Source organism: Dendropsophus ebraccatus, chromosome 1 (assembly GCF_027789765.1).
Source record: "Dendropsophus ebraccatus isolate aDenEbr1 chromosome 1, aDenEbr1.pat, whole genome shotgun sequence".
Classification (NCBI taxonomy): domain Eukaryota; kingdom Metazoa; phylum Chordata; class Amphibia; order Anura; family Hylidae; genus Dendropsophus; species Dendropsophus ebraccatus.
Genome location: NC_091454.1, coordinates 13,506,242 through 13,522,070, shown reverse-complemented (window position 1 = coordinate 13,522,070; position 15,829 = coordinate 13,506,242). Strand labels below are relative to the sequence as shown.

General features: G+C 42.9%; 1 protein-coding gene across 3 annotated transcripts in view; it reads right to left on the bottom strand.

Annotated features, from left to right (window-relative positions):
- Positions 1-15,020, bottom strand: part of BICD1 (BICD cargo adaptor 1) — a 120,327-nt gene extending 105,307 nt beyond the window's left edge. For all 3 annotated transcript variants that reach the window (XM_069967764.1, XM_069967750.1, XM_069967757.1), the window contains exon 1: positions 14,541-15,020. In XM_069967764.1, the coding sequence (XP_069823865.1) occupies positions 14,541-14,753 (213 nt within the window). In that variant the 5' untranslated portion in view covers positions 14,754-15,020. The remainder of the gene's footprint in view (positions 1-14,540) is intronic.
- Positions 15,021-15,829: the final 809 nt, after the last annotated feature.

Sequence of the window (15,829 nt, the reverse complement as noted above, 5' to 3'; positions counted from 1 at the left end):
TAATGTTTTGGTCTGTTACCCTCCCCTAACCCCTCTACCCAGTGGAGTTATCACTCTCCCTGCATTATCACAGGTTGCATTAACTACACCCTACATGTGAAAATATACGCTTCATATTTCTGCTACTGTATATTGATCAAATGTACTTGTACCTGTATTGCTTTCCGCTCTGTACTGGTTAGTTGTACCCTGTACTTTTCTGATAAAATAATAAAACTTGATTTGAAAAAAAAAATAAAAAAAAATAGAATGAGGACACAGACTACGTATCTTGCAAACAAGTCTGGTGTGTTCTGCTATCTCTGAGAACCCACCTTTATTTATACAGGAAAAAACCAATGGATATGAATGTAAAATGCAAAGTCATACACTATGCAAGTCATCAACTTCAAAAGAACGAATAACTACAGATATGTTTTGACAGATATGGATATACAATAAGATTAAATGTTCAATTAAAAATTGTTTACATAAGGATGTTGATACATGAACATTTGTTATCTTTCCTTACAAAAATGTGAATAATAAAATAACATTTATTATCTGCTGGAAACAGATGGTGAAACAGCTGTATGTCCTTGAAGGTCAGTCATGTAGGAAAGTTCATTTAGAAAAGAATTTATTTTTCTTCTTATTTCTTTGGATGGATTAACTCATTCCTCTCAGGTGGACAGTCAAGAGGCCCCTCTTTATGATGTCAGCTGAAACAGCCATGAGCAAAGGGTTCAATTGACTTTAGTATAAAATTTATGGGCCCCTTTAGACCTTGGAATGACAAGCAAATAGTAGACTTCAGAATGGCAAAGAAAGATTAGAAGTTAGTTTGGCAACGCAATGGTAGACCTTAGAACAGAGACTAAATAGAATACCTCAGAACAGCAACCAACCATTGGGTATTACAATGTCAAACAACATGTAGTCCTTAAAAAGGCAGCCACCCAATACACTAAATGGTATCCAACTGGTAGACCTCAGAGAGGCAACTAAATAGAGAACTTTAGAAAGGAAACCAACAATGTTAGTATGGCAACCTAAGGCCACGTTCACACTACGGAATTGGCAACGAGATTCCACGCAGAAGCCCCCACACACGGACTCGGCGCAGAATCCTGCCTTCAATCTCTTTGAATGGGAGGGTTTGCGCACCTCCACTTGAATTGACTCGTCAATTCTTTAAGCAGAGAGACACAGAGAGACAGGGAGAGCGGAGGCGCATGGACCTTCCCATTCAAAGAGACTGAAGGCAGGAATCGCCGCTGAGTCCGCGTGGATTCCGTAGTGTGAATGGGGCCTAATAGTAGACCTTGGAACAATGGCCAAACAGGACACCTTAGAATGGCAACCAACCATTAGGCACTACAATGTTAACCATCATGTAGTCTTTATAATAGCAACCACTGATTGGTAGCCAACTTTAAGACCTCAGAGAGGCAACTAAATAAGGAAATTTAGAAAGGCAACCAACGATGTTAGTATGGCAACCAAATGGTAGACCTAAGAACATCAACCAACCCGAATACTTAAGAAATGCAGCCAAGCAATACAACCTACTGATAGACCTTAGAAAGGAAGCCAACCGGACGCTTCATGACCAGCTGAGCAGATAGCCATCTGTGGTTTGGTTGACTGCTGATGATTTTTTAGCAGGACACCATGGTCGATTGTTTGCTTATTCGTTGACTGCTCACTAGACCTAGTACACAGGAGCATATCGGCCTGTCTGGCTCATAACAACCCTATGAAATAGGGTGACCAACTATTACAGCTTAAAACGGTGAAATAGTAGCCATGATTTTACAGTTGAACATCATTAAAACTCATTTGCCCTTGCTGTGCAATGATTAACCTAGTCTGTGATTTTAATCAATAATTTACATTATCTAAACATTACATTGTAGCCAGCAGCACCTTATCCTGATTGTAGTTTCATTGGCCTTACAATCTAGTTTATTTTAAGTACACAAATACTTTTGGTATTAATGGTAAGGTGTATGGTTCACTCTCAGATTCCATTGGGCTCAGAACATTGTGTAGCATGGCGCTTTACTGCACAGCCAGACCAAATGGAGACCTTAGAACAACAATCAATAATAGACGTAAGAACAGCAAACACATGGTAGACGACACAGCAACCAACCACAGCACGATAGAACCTCAACCAACAGACCTTAGAATGACAACTACGGCTACACCTCAGAATGGCAACAAAGTAGTAGACATTAGGAAGGCAGTCAACCAAGAGAACTTAGACCAACCAACTAGGGATGGTCCAAAACCGCCGAGGTTCGGATTCGTATGAACCCGAACGCTCGGCATCAGATTCCCACTGTCTGCCCGCTCCGTGGAGCGGGTGGATACAGCGGAAGGACCGCCTGGAAAACTGGGATACAGCCTATGGCTATGGCTGTATCCCAGTTTTCCAGGCGGTCCTTCCGCTGTATCCACCCGCTCCACGGAGTGGGCAGACAATGGGAATCATCACCGAGGGTTTGGGTTCGTACGAACCCGATCCGAACTCGGTTCGGACCATCCCTACAACCAACCGTTTGGCCTTAAAATGAAAATCTACCTTGGACCAAGGCCCAGTTATACCATCACGCTGTTTTTCTGCTGAATTCTACACAACCAACCAGGAGAACCTGGACCAACCAACCATTAGACCTTCGAAAAACAACCAAGCAGACCTCAGAATGGCAACCAACTTGTAGACCTTAAACAAGGCCCAGTAATTCTTAATGTTTGGCCATCAAGCTCTTTTTACAGTAACTTCTACACAACCAATCAGAACTTAGACCAACCAACTATTAGACCTTAGAACAACAAGCAGGCAGTTGACCTTAGAATATTAACTAAGTGATACATAGTAAAAAGCCAGCCAACCATTAAACCTTAGAATTGTAGCCATATAGTAGGCCTTGGGACATCAACCAACCAATAGACCTTAAAATGGCAGTTATACGGTAGGCTTTAGAATGGCAACCCACCAGAAAACCAACCTTAGAATGACAACCAACCAGTAAGTCTTTGAACAGCAACTAACCGTTAGATCCACCAACTATTAGGCCTTGGAACAGCAACCAAGAATGGCGACCAACCTGTAGACATTGGAACTGTCAGGGAAGAGAGGTTTTAATATAATTCTGGAATACAGAAAGGATAGAGTTAATATGATTCTAATAGACACATGAGTTTCGAAATGCTGACGTTGTTTATGAAGTTGGGTCAGGCTGACCTACCAAGAGGACACCTAGCAATAGTTTTGGTCTATAAAACATTGATAAAGAGTTGCACTAATGACACATTGCTCAGCTTCAAGCAACTAATAAACCGATTTGCAGGGAAATGATCAATAACAACCTTTTTATTAAAGTATTGTATTGCCACCCAAAAGTTATACAAATCACCAATATACACTTATTGCGGGAAATGCTTATAAAGTGTTTTGTTCCCTGCACTTACTACTGCATCAAAGCGTCACTTCCTGGATAAAATGGAGATGTCACGACTCGACTTCCAGAGCTGTGCGGGCTGTATCCAGGAAGTGAAGTCTTGATGCAGTAGTAAGTGCATGGAAAAAAACACTTTATGTGCATTTCCCGTAATAAGTGTATATTGGTAATATGTATAACTTCTGGAGGGTAATACAATACTTAAATAAAAATTTTGCTTATAACGCTTTTATCCTTTGGTCTATGGGGTTGATTGAGGTGTAATTTTTTGCGCCACGATGTGTTCTTTCTATTGGTACCTTGATTGCATATATGCGACTTTCTGATCGCTTTTCATTACAATCTTTCTGGATTTGATGCGACCAAAAATGCGCAATTTTTGCACTTTGGCGGGACTTTGCCCTTACGCCATTTACCATGCGAGATCAGGAATGTGATAAATTAATAGCTTGCGTGATTACGCCGCGGCGATATCAAACATGTTTATATATTTACTTATTTATTTTTATTTATAAAATGGGAAAAGGGGGGTGATTCAGACTTTTTTTAGCGGAGGGGTTTTTTTTATTAATAAAAACATTTTTTTTTTAACTTATACAGTAATTAGAAGCCCCCCTGGGGTTAGGATTATTCCCCCTGGGGTTAGGGTTATTCCCCCTAATACAACTACACTGATCTCTCATAGAGATCAGTGTAGCTGTATAACACAGCACCGATCCATGAGATCGGTGCTCTATAGCTATGGTCTGCTGCAGACCATTGCAATAGAATACCGAGCCAGGATCAGCATCATTCCGACGCTGAGGTCCGGCCCGGTAAGACCAAGGGATCCCCTCTCCGTGATCGCATCGCGGGGGCGATCCTGCCCCTAGACACCAGGGATGGGCTGCAAATAACACTGGTGTTAATTAGCGGGAGCGGCGATCGGCCCACTCCTGCTAATAGCCGCTGTCCCGTGCTGCAGATAGCAGTCGGGATCGCGGCAGTTCAGAGCGGGCTCACGGCGCGGCCCCCCTTTGAACTCCTCTTCCGGACATATGCTGTACGGGTACGGCATATGTCCTTAAGAGGTTAATTTCCCTTATTCTGCAAATAAACTGTCTAGTTATAGTGGTCAAGAGGCGCATGACCGGATGCAAACCACATGACTTCATTTATGGAAAACACCTTAAAGTCTTGTGTTAATGTTTAATCAAGTATACGCCTTGCAAGGGGTATAAAGGAAGATGATTTTCAGTCAGTAAACATGCTTCTGCTCAGATTCATCCTGTTTCTGTGTTGATTGCATCAACGGTCCGGACCATTCCTATTAATTTGGTTACCATCCAATGAATCTTAAGGGACCACCCTAACAGAACGAAGCCCGGAAAACCTTGATGTTGGGCCATCATGATGTTTTTCTGCTGACTTGTACACAACCAACTAGGAGGACTTAGACCGACCAAAAAATTGAACAACAACCAAAAGGTATCCCTTAGAATGAGGCAATTCAAACCTTGATGTTGAGCCATCAAACCATTTTGACTGCTGACTTTTACACAGAACTAGTAGGCATGGGTAGTAAGGCTTATATATTTTGAACAGGACAGGGTAAATGGGAGAATTATGTCATCATGTGTGAGTAACAGATGCCCCCCCCCCCCTGGTCCCTGGTAGACCATCAAATGCAAAAAGTTCAAAAGTTTTATGAACAAAAACTTCTACGAGCTGTGACTTGAAGTCAAAGATTCATTTCACAGCATCACCTACTAAGAGCCTTGATGCTTTTTAAGGCCGGTGACCTCTTGATTTCCATATCTCCACTCCGGGTAAATACATTAGCTGTCTCAGTCCTGCATCGAGTGCCGTAATTGATGTTCTTTGCAGAGGGGCTAATGCAGTAATTGTTGTCAGAGGCACTTTGAGCCAAATGTCCTATTAGAAAAGACTGTACATTTCCAATAATTGAGTAAGTGGTTTATTTTAGACATGACTGAAATCGGACCCGGCTTTTCTTTCCCCGCCTATGGAGGAAATATTTTTGAATTGTCACTATGACAGCTATACCTTGTAATGAAGACATACAGAGAGCCGGGTTATAAATATTTGATGGCGGCATTAAATTACTGCACTCTGCATGTCGGCTTATCATCTTCTCATTCCAGTATACAGGGAAACAGATGAATTATTAAGTAAGGCAATGTCCAATAGGACTGCGGCATTAGGTAAGAGGTCGCCATTGTCATCTTCTGTAGGTCCATGTAACCTCCCATTTTATAACCGTGCCAATGGCAGCCATAGACCTTGCCAATCATTCAACTTTACCAACATGTAGACGCAAGAGGTAGTCTGGGACTAGAAAATAAGTCCAGAAACAGCACCACTTTTGTTAGCTGGCTGTGTCTGGTATTGTTCCATTTATTTGAATATAGAAGAGCTGCAACACCAGACACGACCCAGACATGATTAAGAGACATGGCCTCGAAAAGCGTCAGCATGTATTTTCACTTTGTGTTCTTACTATTTTTTAAGATGTTCTAAATAAATTATTTTGATTTTATATTTGGAGCTGTGGACCTACTCTTTATCTTGGTGCATTGACTGTACTACTCCTGCACTGTATATGCACTCCAGCAATCTTATACAGTATTGTATGTGAAGCCTTACCAGTGCTAAACTCACCATGTACAACCCACCATCCACGCTCGCAAAAATGTTCTGACAGTTTTGAATTCCGAACGTTACTTCCCAAAAAAATTTCCTTCAAATACAGAATGGTTCAAATCCAAAAGCTTTCAAAAAATGAGGTATTACTGTATTACTATCTCTGGATGAAAAGGCACATCCTTTTTATAGGCCAACCTCATGAAATGAGACTGAAAAATTCTTAAAATTTCAAGTTGGGGAGTGTTTTCTACAGTTTTAGAATTATCTAGAAGACTGCATAAGCAATATAGTGCAACTGACATAAAGGCGTTGCCACGGATTAGAAAAAAATATCGCCCCCTCTCTTCTTCATGAATTGTGTGCAGTATCGAAGCACATTCAAAGGGACGCTCACTTAAAAGTTTTGATCGGTCAGGCTCATAAGCCATGTGACCAGGACCCACTCCCAATGTAGGTCTATGGGATCGTCTCAATCAACTGCGGTCTGAACACTTAGACCCCCAAGTGATAAAAACTTTTGAAATGTCACTAAAATGTAAAAAGTTTTTTCTAAACTGACAGGTACACTTTAAGTGAATGCAAAAACAACCAATGGATAAATGTGGCTATGCTGATGTTTCTTTTTTAGTCTTTTGATATCCAGAGAACCCTCAGGACTGTGTATGTCACCATCCCTATTGCAACGGGGCCTGTTTGGCCAATAATGGCCCTGCGTGATAGAGTCCTTATTTTTTTCCACATTCAGATCTGAAAACTCACGGTGGAAATATATACACCAGATAAAGTACGACACAGAAGATAACGGGACATGGATTGGCAGTGGAATTTTAGAACGGAATACACAAGGATCCTGCATTGAAATAATTTAAGGTTCTTTTACACGACTCGATATGCAGCTGAGTAAGACTGCACACGAGCGTCCATCAGTAAGATTGTCACTCTCTTTTAGACGAACAAATGCACAGCCGGGTCGCACCAAGGATCGCTATATGGTCTGTTACGCAGAGAGATGTGTGCCCAATAACAATTATTTTACCAGCCACACGAAAAGTTGGTTTACTCACTCGTCAGCTGATCTCTGGCACTTTTACACTGACTGATTATTGGCTGAATGACGTTTCCTAGGAATACTCGTTAACGATAATCAGCCAAGGATCCTAAGGGAAAGAAATTTCTACAATTTCCCTTCTTTATTTTGGTCTCTGTCCCAGTAGACATCCAATTCAGGTGGAATTCCCCTTTAACTTTAACAGTGTTGTCTAGCTTACAAAACTAATTTCAGATAAAATATCCGACTCTTCTTGAAGCAGAAGTTCCAAAATGTGGCAGCCGGCAGGGGGGAAATTGGATACAAGAAGGAACTTACATCTCCCCGTGCACATGGTGAGCAGCGGGACCAGCCTCAGGACCCCCGCCGGGCTCCGGGATCTCCAGCGTTGACGCGTCAAGACCCAGTTGATGGACTGGCCATTCAACCAGTCAGTGACACCACTCCAGTCACTGACTGGCTGTGTCCAGTCCATCAGCCGCGACAGGCCTTTTCCCCGTTGTCACAACTCCAGCGGGGGCCCCAAAGCTGGTCCCGACGCTCACCACGGGCAAAGGGAGAGGTAAGTTTGTACTTGTTATCAAATTCCTCCCTGCCCCAGACTTCTCCTTAAAGGACCCTCATCTATTTATCGAAGAACAGCTATAAAGAGTGACCCTGGAGAACCCAGAATTTTTGTTCATTAATAGAGATGAGCGAACTGGGTTCGGGTTCGAGTCCAGCCGAACCCGAACGATCGGCATTTGATTAGCGGGGGCTGCTGAAGTTGAAAAAAGCCCTAAGGCTATGTGGAAAACATGGATATAGTCATTGGCTGTATCCATGTTTTCCAGACAACCTTACAGCTTTATCCAAGTTCAGCAGCCCCAGCTAATCAAATGCCGATCGTTCGGGTTTGGCTGGACTCGAACCCGAACCCGGTTCACTCATCTCTATTCATTAACCAAAATACATTAAAGAACCCAATTTAAGATTTACTTCCAGCTCTGGAAACATGTCTGAAGGAAAGAGAAGAATTAATATAATAAAATGATACTGGGAATTCCATGAATTTGCCGACAATGATCAACATTTTAGCATCTCTATAGCCTTTATATTTCCTGTAGTCCTTCAGTTTCTGGTTAGTTTCCCAGACAGGGCATGGCTCCACCAGCCTCGTCCCCCTTACATATGTTTATTACCTTTTCACACCTCAATGACAAATGTACTCTTGTAACCTCGCAGCTACTAATTGAGTAGCCTTGTATTTGTTAACATGTCTTTACGCGGTGTTGACCATCACGTCTTAAAGGCTTAATGAGGATCAAGGACCTATTCATGCTCCTTCTTCCAAGAACTATCCAGAGCCATAAAGTCATACTAAAGCAAAATAGATCTACATGGGGGGGGCAAAAGATAATTCTGCTGTATAAGGACCCTATTACACAGGACTTTTTTTTTTTTTAAGTGCGCGCTCATGCAAGCTGAATACAAGTCTGTAAAAGTTAAATACAAAGGTTAGAAAATCAGATAGGAAGGCAGTTCATCAACTCTCAAAAGTATTTTGGGCGATTTGTGGTTCACGTAAATCGTTAATCGTTTTGTGTAGATGCAGGCAAATGACCAACGAGTAATCGTTCATCGTTCGTTCAGTGCTGACACTGAAATCATTGTTAATCACTTGCTAATCGTTACCTGTAATTCCGCATTTGTTGAATTATCGTTCACTAATCGTTCAGTGTACGGCCCCATTCACACTATCTGTGCCGCGATCCGGAGGAGGATCATCACGGCACGGATCCCCTAGCAGTGCAGCCCCATCCCCCCCCCCCCTGCTGCCGGGCACGAATCCCCCCACCGCCAGGCAGCAGAAATGACAGGACAGCATATATGTGCTCCTGTCATCGCATCTGACTACTCACCTACTCCCCCGTGGGTCGGCCCGCCTCAAGTGCTTTAGCCATGTCGATCCGAACCCGAACTTTCGGCATTTGATTAGCGGTGGCTGCTGAACTTGGATAAAGCCCTAAGGCTATGTGGAAATCATGGATATAGTCATTGGCTGTATCCATGTTTTCCAGACAACCTTACAGCTTTATCCAAGTTCAGCAGCCGCCACTAATTAAATGCCAAACGTTCGGGTTCGGGTCGTCTCGAACCCGATTCGCTCATCTCTAGTGAGGATGTAACGTCAGATATAGGCCCAAAGATGCATATAAAGTCACACACTTTTTTCAAAATGCTTAAATTTAAAGGGGTTGTTTTTTTCTTTTAAATCAACTGGCGCCAGAAAGTGACAGAGATTTGACTTTACTTCTATTAAAAAAAACCTCCAGTACTTATCAGCTGCTGTATGTCCTGCAGGAAGAAGTGTTATTTTTCCACTCTGGTGAGGAGAGGTTTTCTATGGGGGATTTGCTACTGCTCTGGACAGTTCCTGACATGGACAGAGGTGGCAGCAGAGAGCACTGTGTCACACTGGAAAGAATATACTCCCCTTCCTGCAGGACATACGTCAACTGATATGTACTGGTAGACTGGAGTTTTTTTTAATAGAAGTAAATTACAAATCTTTGGCAATTTCGAGCACCAGTTGATTTGAAAGAAAAAATTTTCATATACAGCTCCCTAATGTTTATAAGTTTAAATTAAACTGAACCTGAACCTGTTTCTTACACTCTTTCGAATAAACATTCGCTAGGTTACCTGGATACTGGGTAGATGTTAAAGGGATATACCCGCCTGGGAGGCTTGTGGCATATCCTGTGTCCTAAATGGGTATACCCCTTTAATAGTGTAATAAAGATGTGCTCATACATTACCTCTCCGGTGTTCTCTTTGATTCTGCCCGCTCCTGCAGCCGCCGATGCAACTTTAGAGCCGGTCTATGAGGTCACAGGCTGCTCAGCCAATCACTGGTCGGGGCAGGACCGCTGCGGCCAGTGATTGGCTGAGCAGGCTGTCACTTCAGAGACCGGCACTGAAGTTCAATCGGCGGCTGCAGAAGCGGGAAGAATCGAAAAGAACACCAGGGAGCATAGAGAGGTCATGCAAGGGCTGCACGGACATCCCTACACACACACACATATATATATATATATATATATATATATATGGTGTGGCGCTGGGAGGAGGCACAGCGCACTCTCCCTGCATTATCCATGGAGGCACCAGAAATACCTGAGTGCTCTACTGTATATCAAGCAATCCTATAGGCAATGCTCAAAGTATGTGCCAACCCAGCAGGGAGAGTAGGGGCCATGTTGTGAAGGTCGGACGACCGACAAACAGACAATTATTAAAAGGGTATTCAAGCCCATATAAGCTTATCTACTATTCACAGAATAGATCCCCTCACTATGGGGATCAGTGAGGGGTCCTAGCAGTCAAATCCCTACTGATCCGATATCCTGGCTGTATTCTATTACTTTGTAGGTTGGGAATACCCCATTATGAAAGTAAATAAGGAGTCCTATAGATAGTACCCGAAATATGTTTGGTGCAGCCATCAAGTGATCCAGACTAAGGGTCCTTTTCTGGAGCAGGACCCGATCAATGACGTAAACGAGCGCAAAACTGCTACATCGGCGCTTGTTTACTGGGCCTATTCCACAGCCCTGATGATCGTGAAATAAGGGCTGCAGGGACATTGTTACCGATGTCCTTGCAGCCCTTGTTTCATACATTACCTGTCCGGGCGCAGGTCTCCTTCTCCCGGTCCTGCGCCGCAGAAGCTCAGCCAATCACTGGCCGCGCCGGTCCCAGACAGTAATTGGCTTAGCAGTCTGTAAGTTCAGACAGCCCCACTCCGAAGCCGATGCTGCCGCGCGGGATCGGGAGAAGAAGACCTGCGGCCCGGACAGGTAGTGTATGGTTCTGCTGAAATCGTCGGTTTTAGGTCTGAACCTAAATGAACGATCAGCCGATGACATGATCATCGGCTGATCGTTCTCTCTATTCCACGGAGCAAAAGTCGTCCGAATCAGGCCGAATCGGCCGATTATCGCTCCTGTGGAATAGACCCCTAATGGCGTGATCCTCAGCGCTCTATTGGATAACAAGTACGAAGGCGACCTCTCCTATGGTTTCGAAATGTTCACCTACTGGTGATCAACTACGGGTCCAGCAATCGACTGTTATAGCTGAAGGTCGTTATAGTCGCGTTGACTTCTTCAGAAGAAACTTCCTTAAAGGGGGTATGGGCAGGGGTTGTCCTAATGGGATTTATTTATCACAATACAAGAGAAGGAAAAGGGAAGCTGCATTGACCCCAGCTTCCTGCAGCTTCCCTCCCAGACGATCGGTAGGATCAAACTGACCCCCACATGAACCTCAGCCTGCGATCCCGGTCCATATATAAGGCTGCTGAAGAATATTATAACCAGGACCCAACAGAACCTTCATCCAGGCCTGACACCGGTGACCTCTGTTGTGATGTGGGGCAGCGGGACCCTGCTAATCCCGGCTCACACACACACAATACCTGACCTTCCCCTGATCCCGCAGGCTGAGGTCACCGCTCAGTTTACCCGCTGTCCCGGCCAAATCCACTCCAGTATTAGCATCACTGATACTATTTTTCCTAGGAGACAAAACAGCTGAAGGGTAGGGGGGGGGGGGCACTACGGAGAATTATCCAATGGAAAACGGCGGCGTATTGATGTAGCAGAGCCAACTTATGATTTACATAGGCTTACCTGCAGTCCTGTGTAAATCCAAATAATAAATGAGGGTTGTGATGGCAGTATAAACTTGGAGGACCCTAACCAGACATGGCTACTGGCTATGGTCATCCACAATAGCCACCATTGTACATTGTATCATGTGGCCTCTGCGGGGTCTGGTTGTATTGTATCTGGAATATCGATGGTTAAGGATGAATACAATGCTGCAACCACTACTTCACCCACATACAGTATATCCTATCATATATAACCATAAGGGACAGTAGAGTACAGCTCCCAGCAATATAAAGACACGGGGTAGGCCCCAAACCAACCGTCCCAGACCACCAGACTCCTGGTCACCATGTAACCACCATCTCCTCAAGTACACGGCCGGGCAGAGACGTCCGGATAAGAATCCCGGATCCTGGCTCCCGGCCGCAGTAAAGCAGGTGCTGACGCTGCACATAGCACAGAGGACACAGCACAGGCCTCCACATTCTTCTGCCTATTACTCGGGCACTTGTCTTTGTCACCAGATTGTGGAATAATGTCATAGACATGCTGCTACACGACAGGACCGAGCGAGGTTAACCCTTCTGATACATGGAGAGGGCGGGAGGGAGAGATAGATAGATAGATAGATAGATAGGAGATAGATAGATAGATAGGAGATAGATAGGAGATAGATAGATAGATAGGAGATAGATAGATAGGAGATAGATAGATAGATAGATAGGAGATAGATAGATAGATAGATAGATAGGAGATAGATAGATAGATAGATAGATAGATAGATAGATAGATAGATAGATAGATAGGAGATAGATAGGATAGATAGATAGATAGATAGATAGATAGATAGATAGATAGATAGATAGATAGATAGATAGATAGATAGATAATAGGAGATAGATAGATAGATAGATAGATAGATAGGAGATAGATAGATAGATAGATAGATAGATAGGAGATAGATAGATAGATAGATAGATAGATAGATAGATAGATGATAGATAGATAGATAGATAGATAGATAGAAGATAGATAGATAAATAGATAGATGATAGATAGATAGATAGATAGATAGATAGATAGATAGATAGATAGATAGATAGATGATAGATAGATAGGAGATAGATAGATAGATAGATAGATAGATAGATAGATAGATAGATAGATAGATAGGAGATAGATAGGAGATAGATAGATAGATAGATAGATAGATAGATAGATAGATAGATAGATAGATAGGAGATAGATAGATGATAGATAGATAGATAGGAGATAGATAGATAGATAGATAGATAGATAGATAGATAGATAGATAGGAGATAGATAGATAGATAGATAGAAGATAGATAGATAAATAGATGATAGATAGATAGATAGATAGATAGATAGATAGATAGATAGATGATAGATAGATAGATAGGAGATAGATAGATAGATAGATAGATAGATAGATAAATAGATAGATAATAGATAGATAGATAGGAGATAGATAGATAGATAGATAGATAGATAGATAGATAGATAAATAGATAGATGATAGATAGATGATAGATAGGAGATGGTGCAGGTGGTGACACACTGGTTGCTCTCTGGTACCCTGTGCTGCTTCTGGTGCTGATGCGGCATATGGTGCCAGGTCCCCACACTCAGTGAAGTCAGAGAAAAAGTTTAAGGACGGGGACCTGATGTCACCAATACATCATCTATATACATGGTATGTAACATATTATCTATATACTGTACACTGTATATAACACAGCATTTATATACACTGTATATAACACAAACTACTATACTATATATGACATTGTATACACTACTATACTATATATATGAAATTGTATATCACACATACACTACTATACTATATATATATGACATTGTATAAACCACATACACTACTATACTATATATATATGACATTGTATAAACCACATACACTACTATACTATATATATATGACATTGTATAAACCACATACACTACTATACTATATATATGACATTGTATATACCACATACATTACTATACTATATATATGACAATGTATATACCACATACACTACTATACTATATATATATATATGACATTGTATATACCACATACACTACTATACTATATATATGACAATGTATACACTACTATACTATATATATGACATTGTATATACCACCTACACTACTATACTATATATATGACAATGTATACACTACTATACTATATATATGACATTGTATATACCACCTACACTACTATACTATATATATGACAATGTATACACTACTATACTATATATATGACAATGTATATACCACCTACACTACTATACTATATATATGACAATGTATACACTACTATACTATATATATGACAATGTATATACCACCTACACTACTATATAGATGACATTGTATACACTACTATACTATATATATGACATTGTATATACCACCTACACTATTATACTATATAGATGACAATGTATATACCACCTACACTACTATACTATATAGATGACAATGTATATACCACCTACACTACTATACTATATATCACCCAGACAATGCTGACACAAGCTGCAGTGACCACTACTCCTTCACAAGCCATTCAAAACCATGCCAACTTTATCTATAAACCCCAGCTGCCAGTCACTGTATGGGCCAGCTGGTGAGAATGGCAGGCACTGGGGGGCATTAGTGGTGCCCACACCCTTGCCCCCAGCAGGCCCTGGCACCCACCTCCTTGAGTTGCTCCAGCTCCTGCTTGAGGGAGTCATACTCAGCCTCCAGCTCATCATACTGCTGCTTGAGGGAGAGCTTCTCCTCCAGGACCACCAGCCCATACTCTGCAGCCTGGATCTTCTCCTGGGTGGTCTCACTCAGCTCCTTGGTCAGTCTCTCTATCTCAGCCTTGTAATCCTCCACAGTCTGCAGCACCTCCTCAGCAGCCATAGTCCCTTGTGCTGGGAGTCAGACTGGATGGACAGATGGGTGGGGAGGGGAGAGAGGAAGGGGGATGAGCAGAGATGGAGGCTGCTCTCTGGGTATCAGATCTGCAGCATCATGCCAAGCACAGGCGCAGAAGCCTGCCCCCCATGCCATGCAGTGTGTGCCCCCTGGATGTATACCCGCTATATAGCCTCCCTATACAATGACCAGGCCTTTCTGCTTATTCATAGCCGGGAAGACAAGGAGGAGGCAGCGCCATGTCTTCTGCAGTGTGAACTTTCCACCTGCTCACCCCCCCTCTGCAGGCTGCAAAATGATGCAGTCTGCCAGGAGCCGGCATCTACAGCCCGGGCCCCGGGAGCGCACATGTCAGGTCACGGGGGGGTGAGGGGGGGGGGGGCAATGTCAGTCAGGAGCTCTGAGGGGAAAGCTGCTGCGGGATGGGCACACACTGGGGTATAGGTGGTACCCTGTCACCTGGAGAGGGAGGAGGACTATGCAGGATGCATCATCTGTGTACATGTATTTACCTCATGTGGTATCTATAAACATATCACATCTATCAATCATCTATCTCCTATCTATCTATCTCCTATCTCCTATCTATCTATCTATCTATCTATCTATCTATCTCCTATCTATCTATCTATCTATCTATCTCCTATCTATCTATCTATCTATCATCTATCTATCTATCTATCTATCTATCTATCTATCTATCTCCTATCTATCTATCTATCTATCATATATTATCCATCTATCTATCTCCTATTTATCTATTATCTATCTATCTCATTTCTATGTATCTGTCTATCTATCTATCTATCTATCTATCTATCTATCTATCTATCCAGGGGCGGAACTACCGCCGTAGCAGCCGTAGCGGCTGCTACGGGGCCCCGCCGCATCAGGGGGCCCGTGGCGCGGGCCCCCGGAGCTGACATAGTCTGCAGCACCCGGCGGCTGAGCAGGCCTCCCGGGTGCTGCAGCTGTTTGGGGTCCGGGGGTGTCCTGGTACCTGGGGGCAGCACTGGTAACGGACTCAGCATCCGCCCGGGCTAGTACTTCCGGGTCACGGA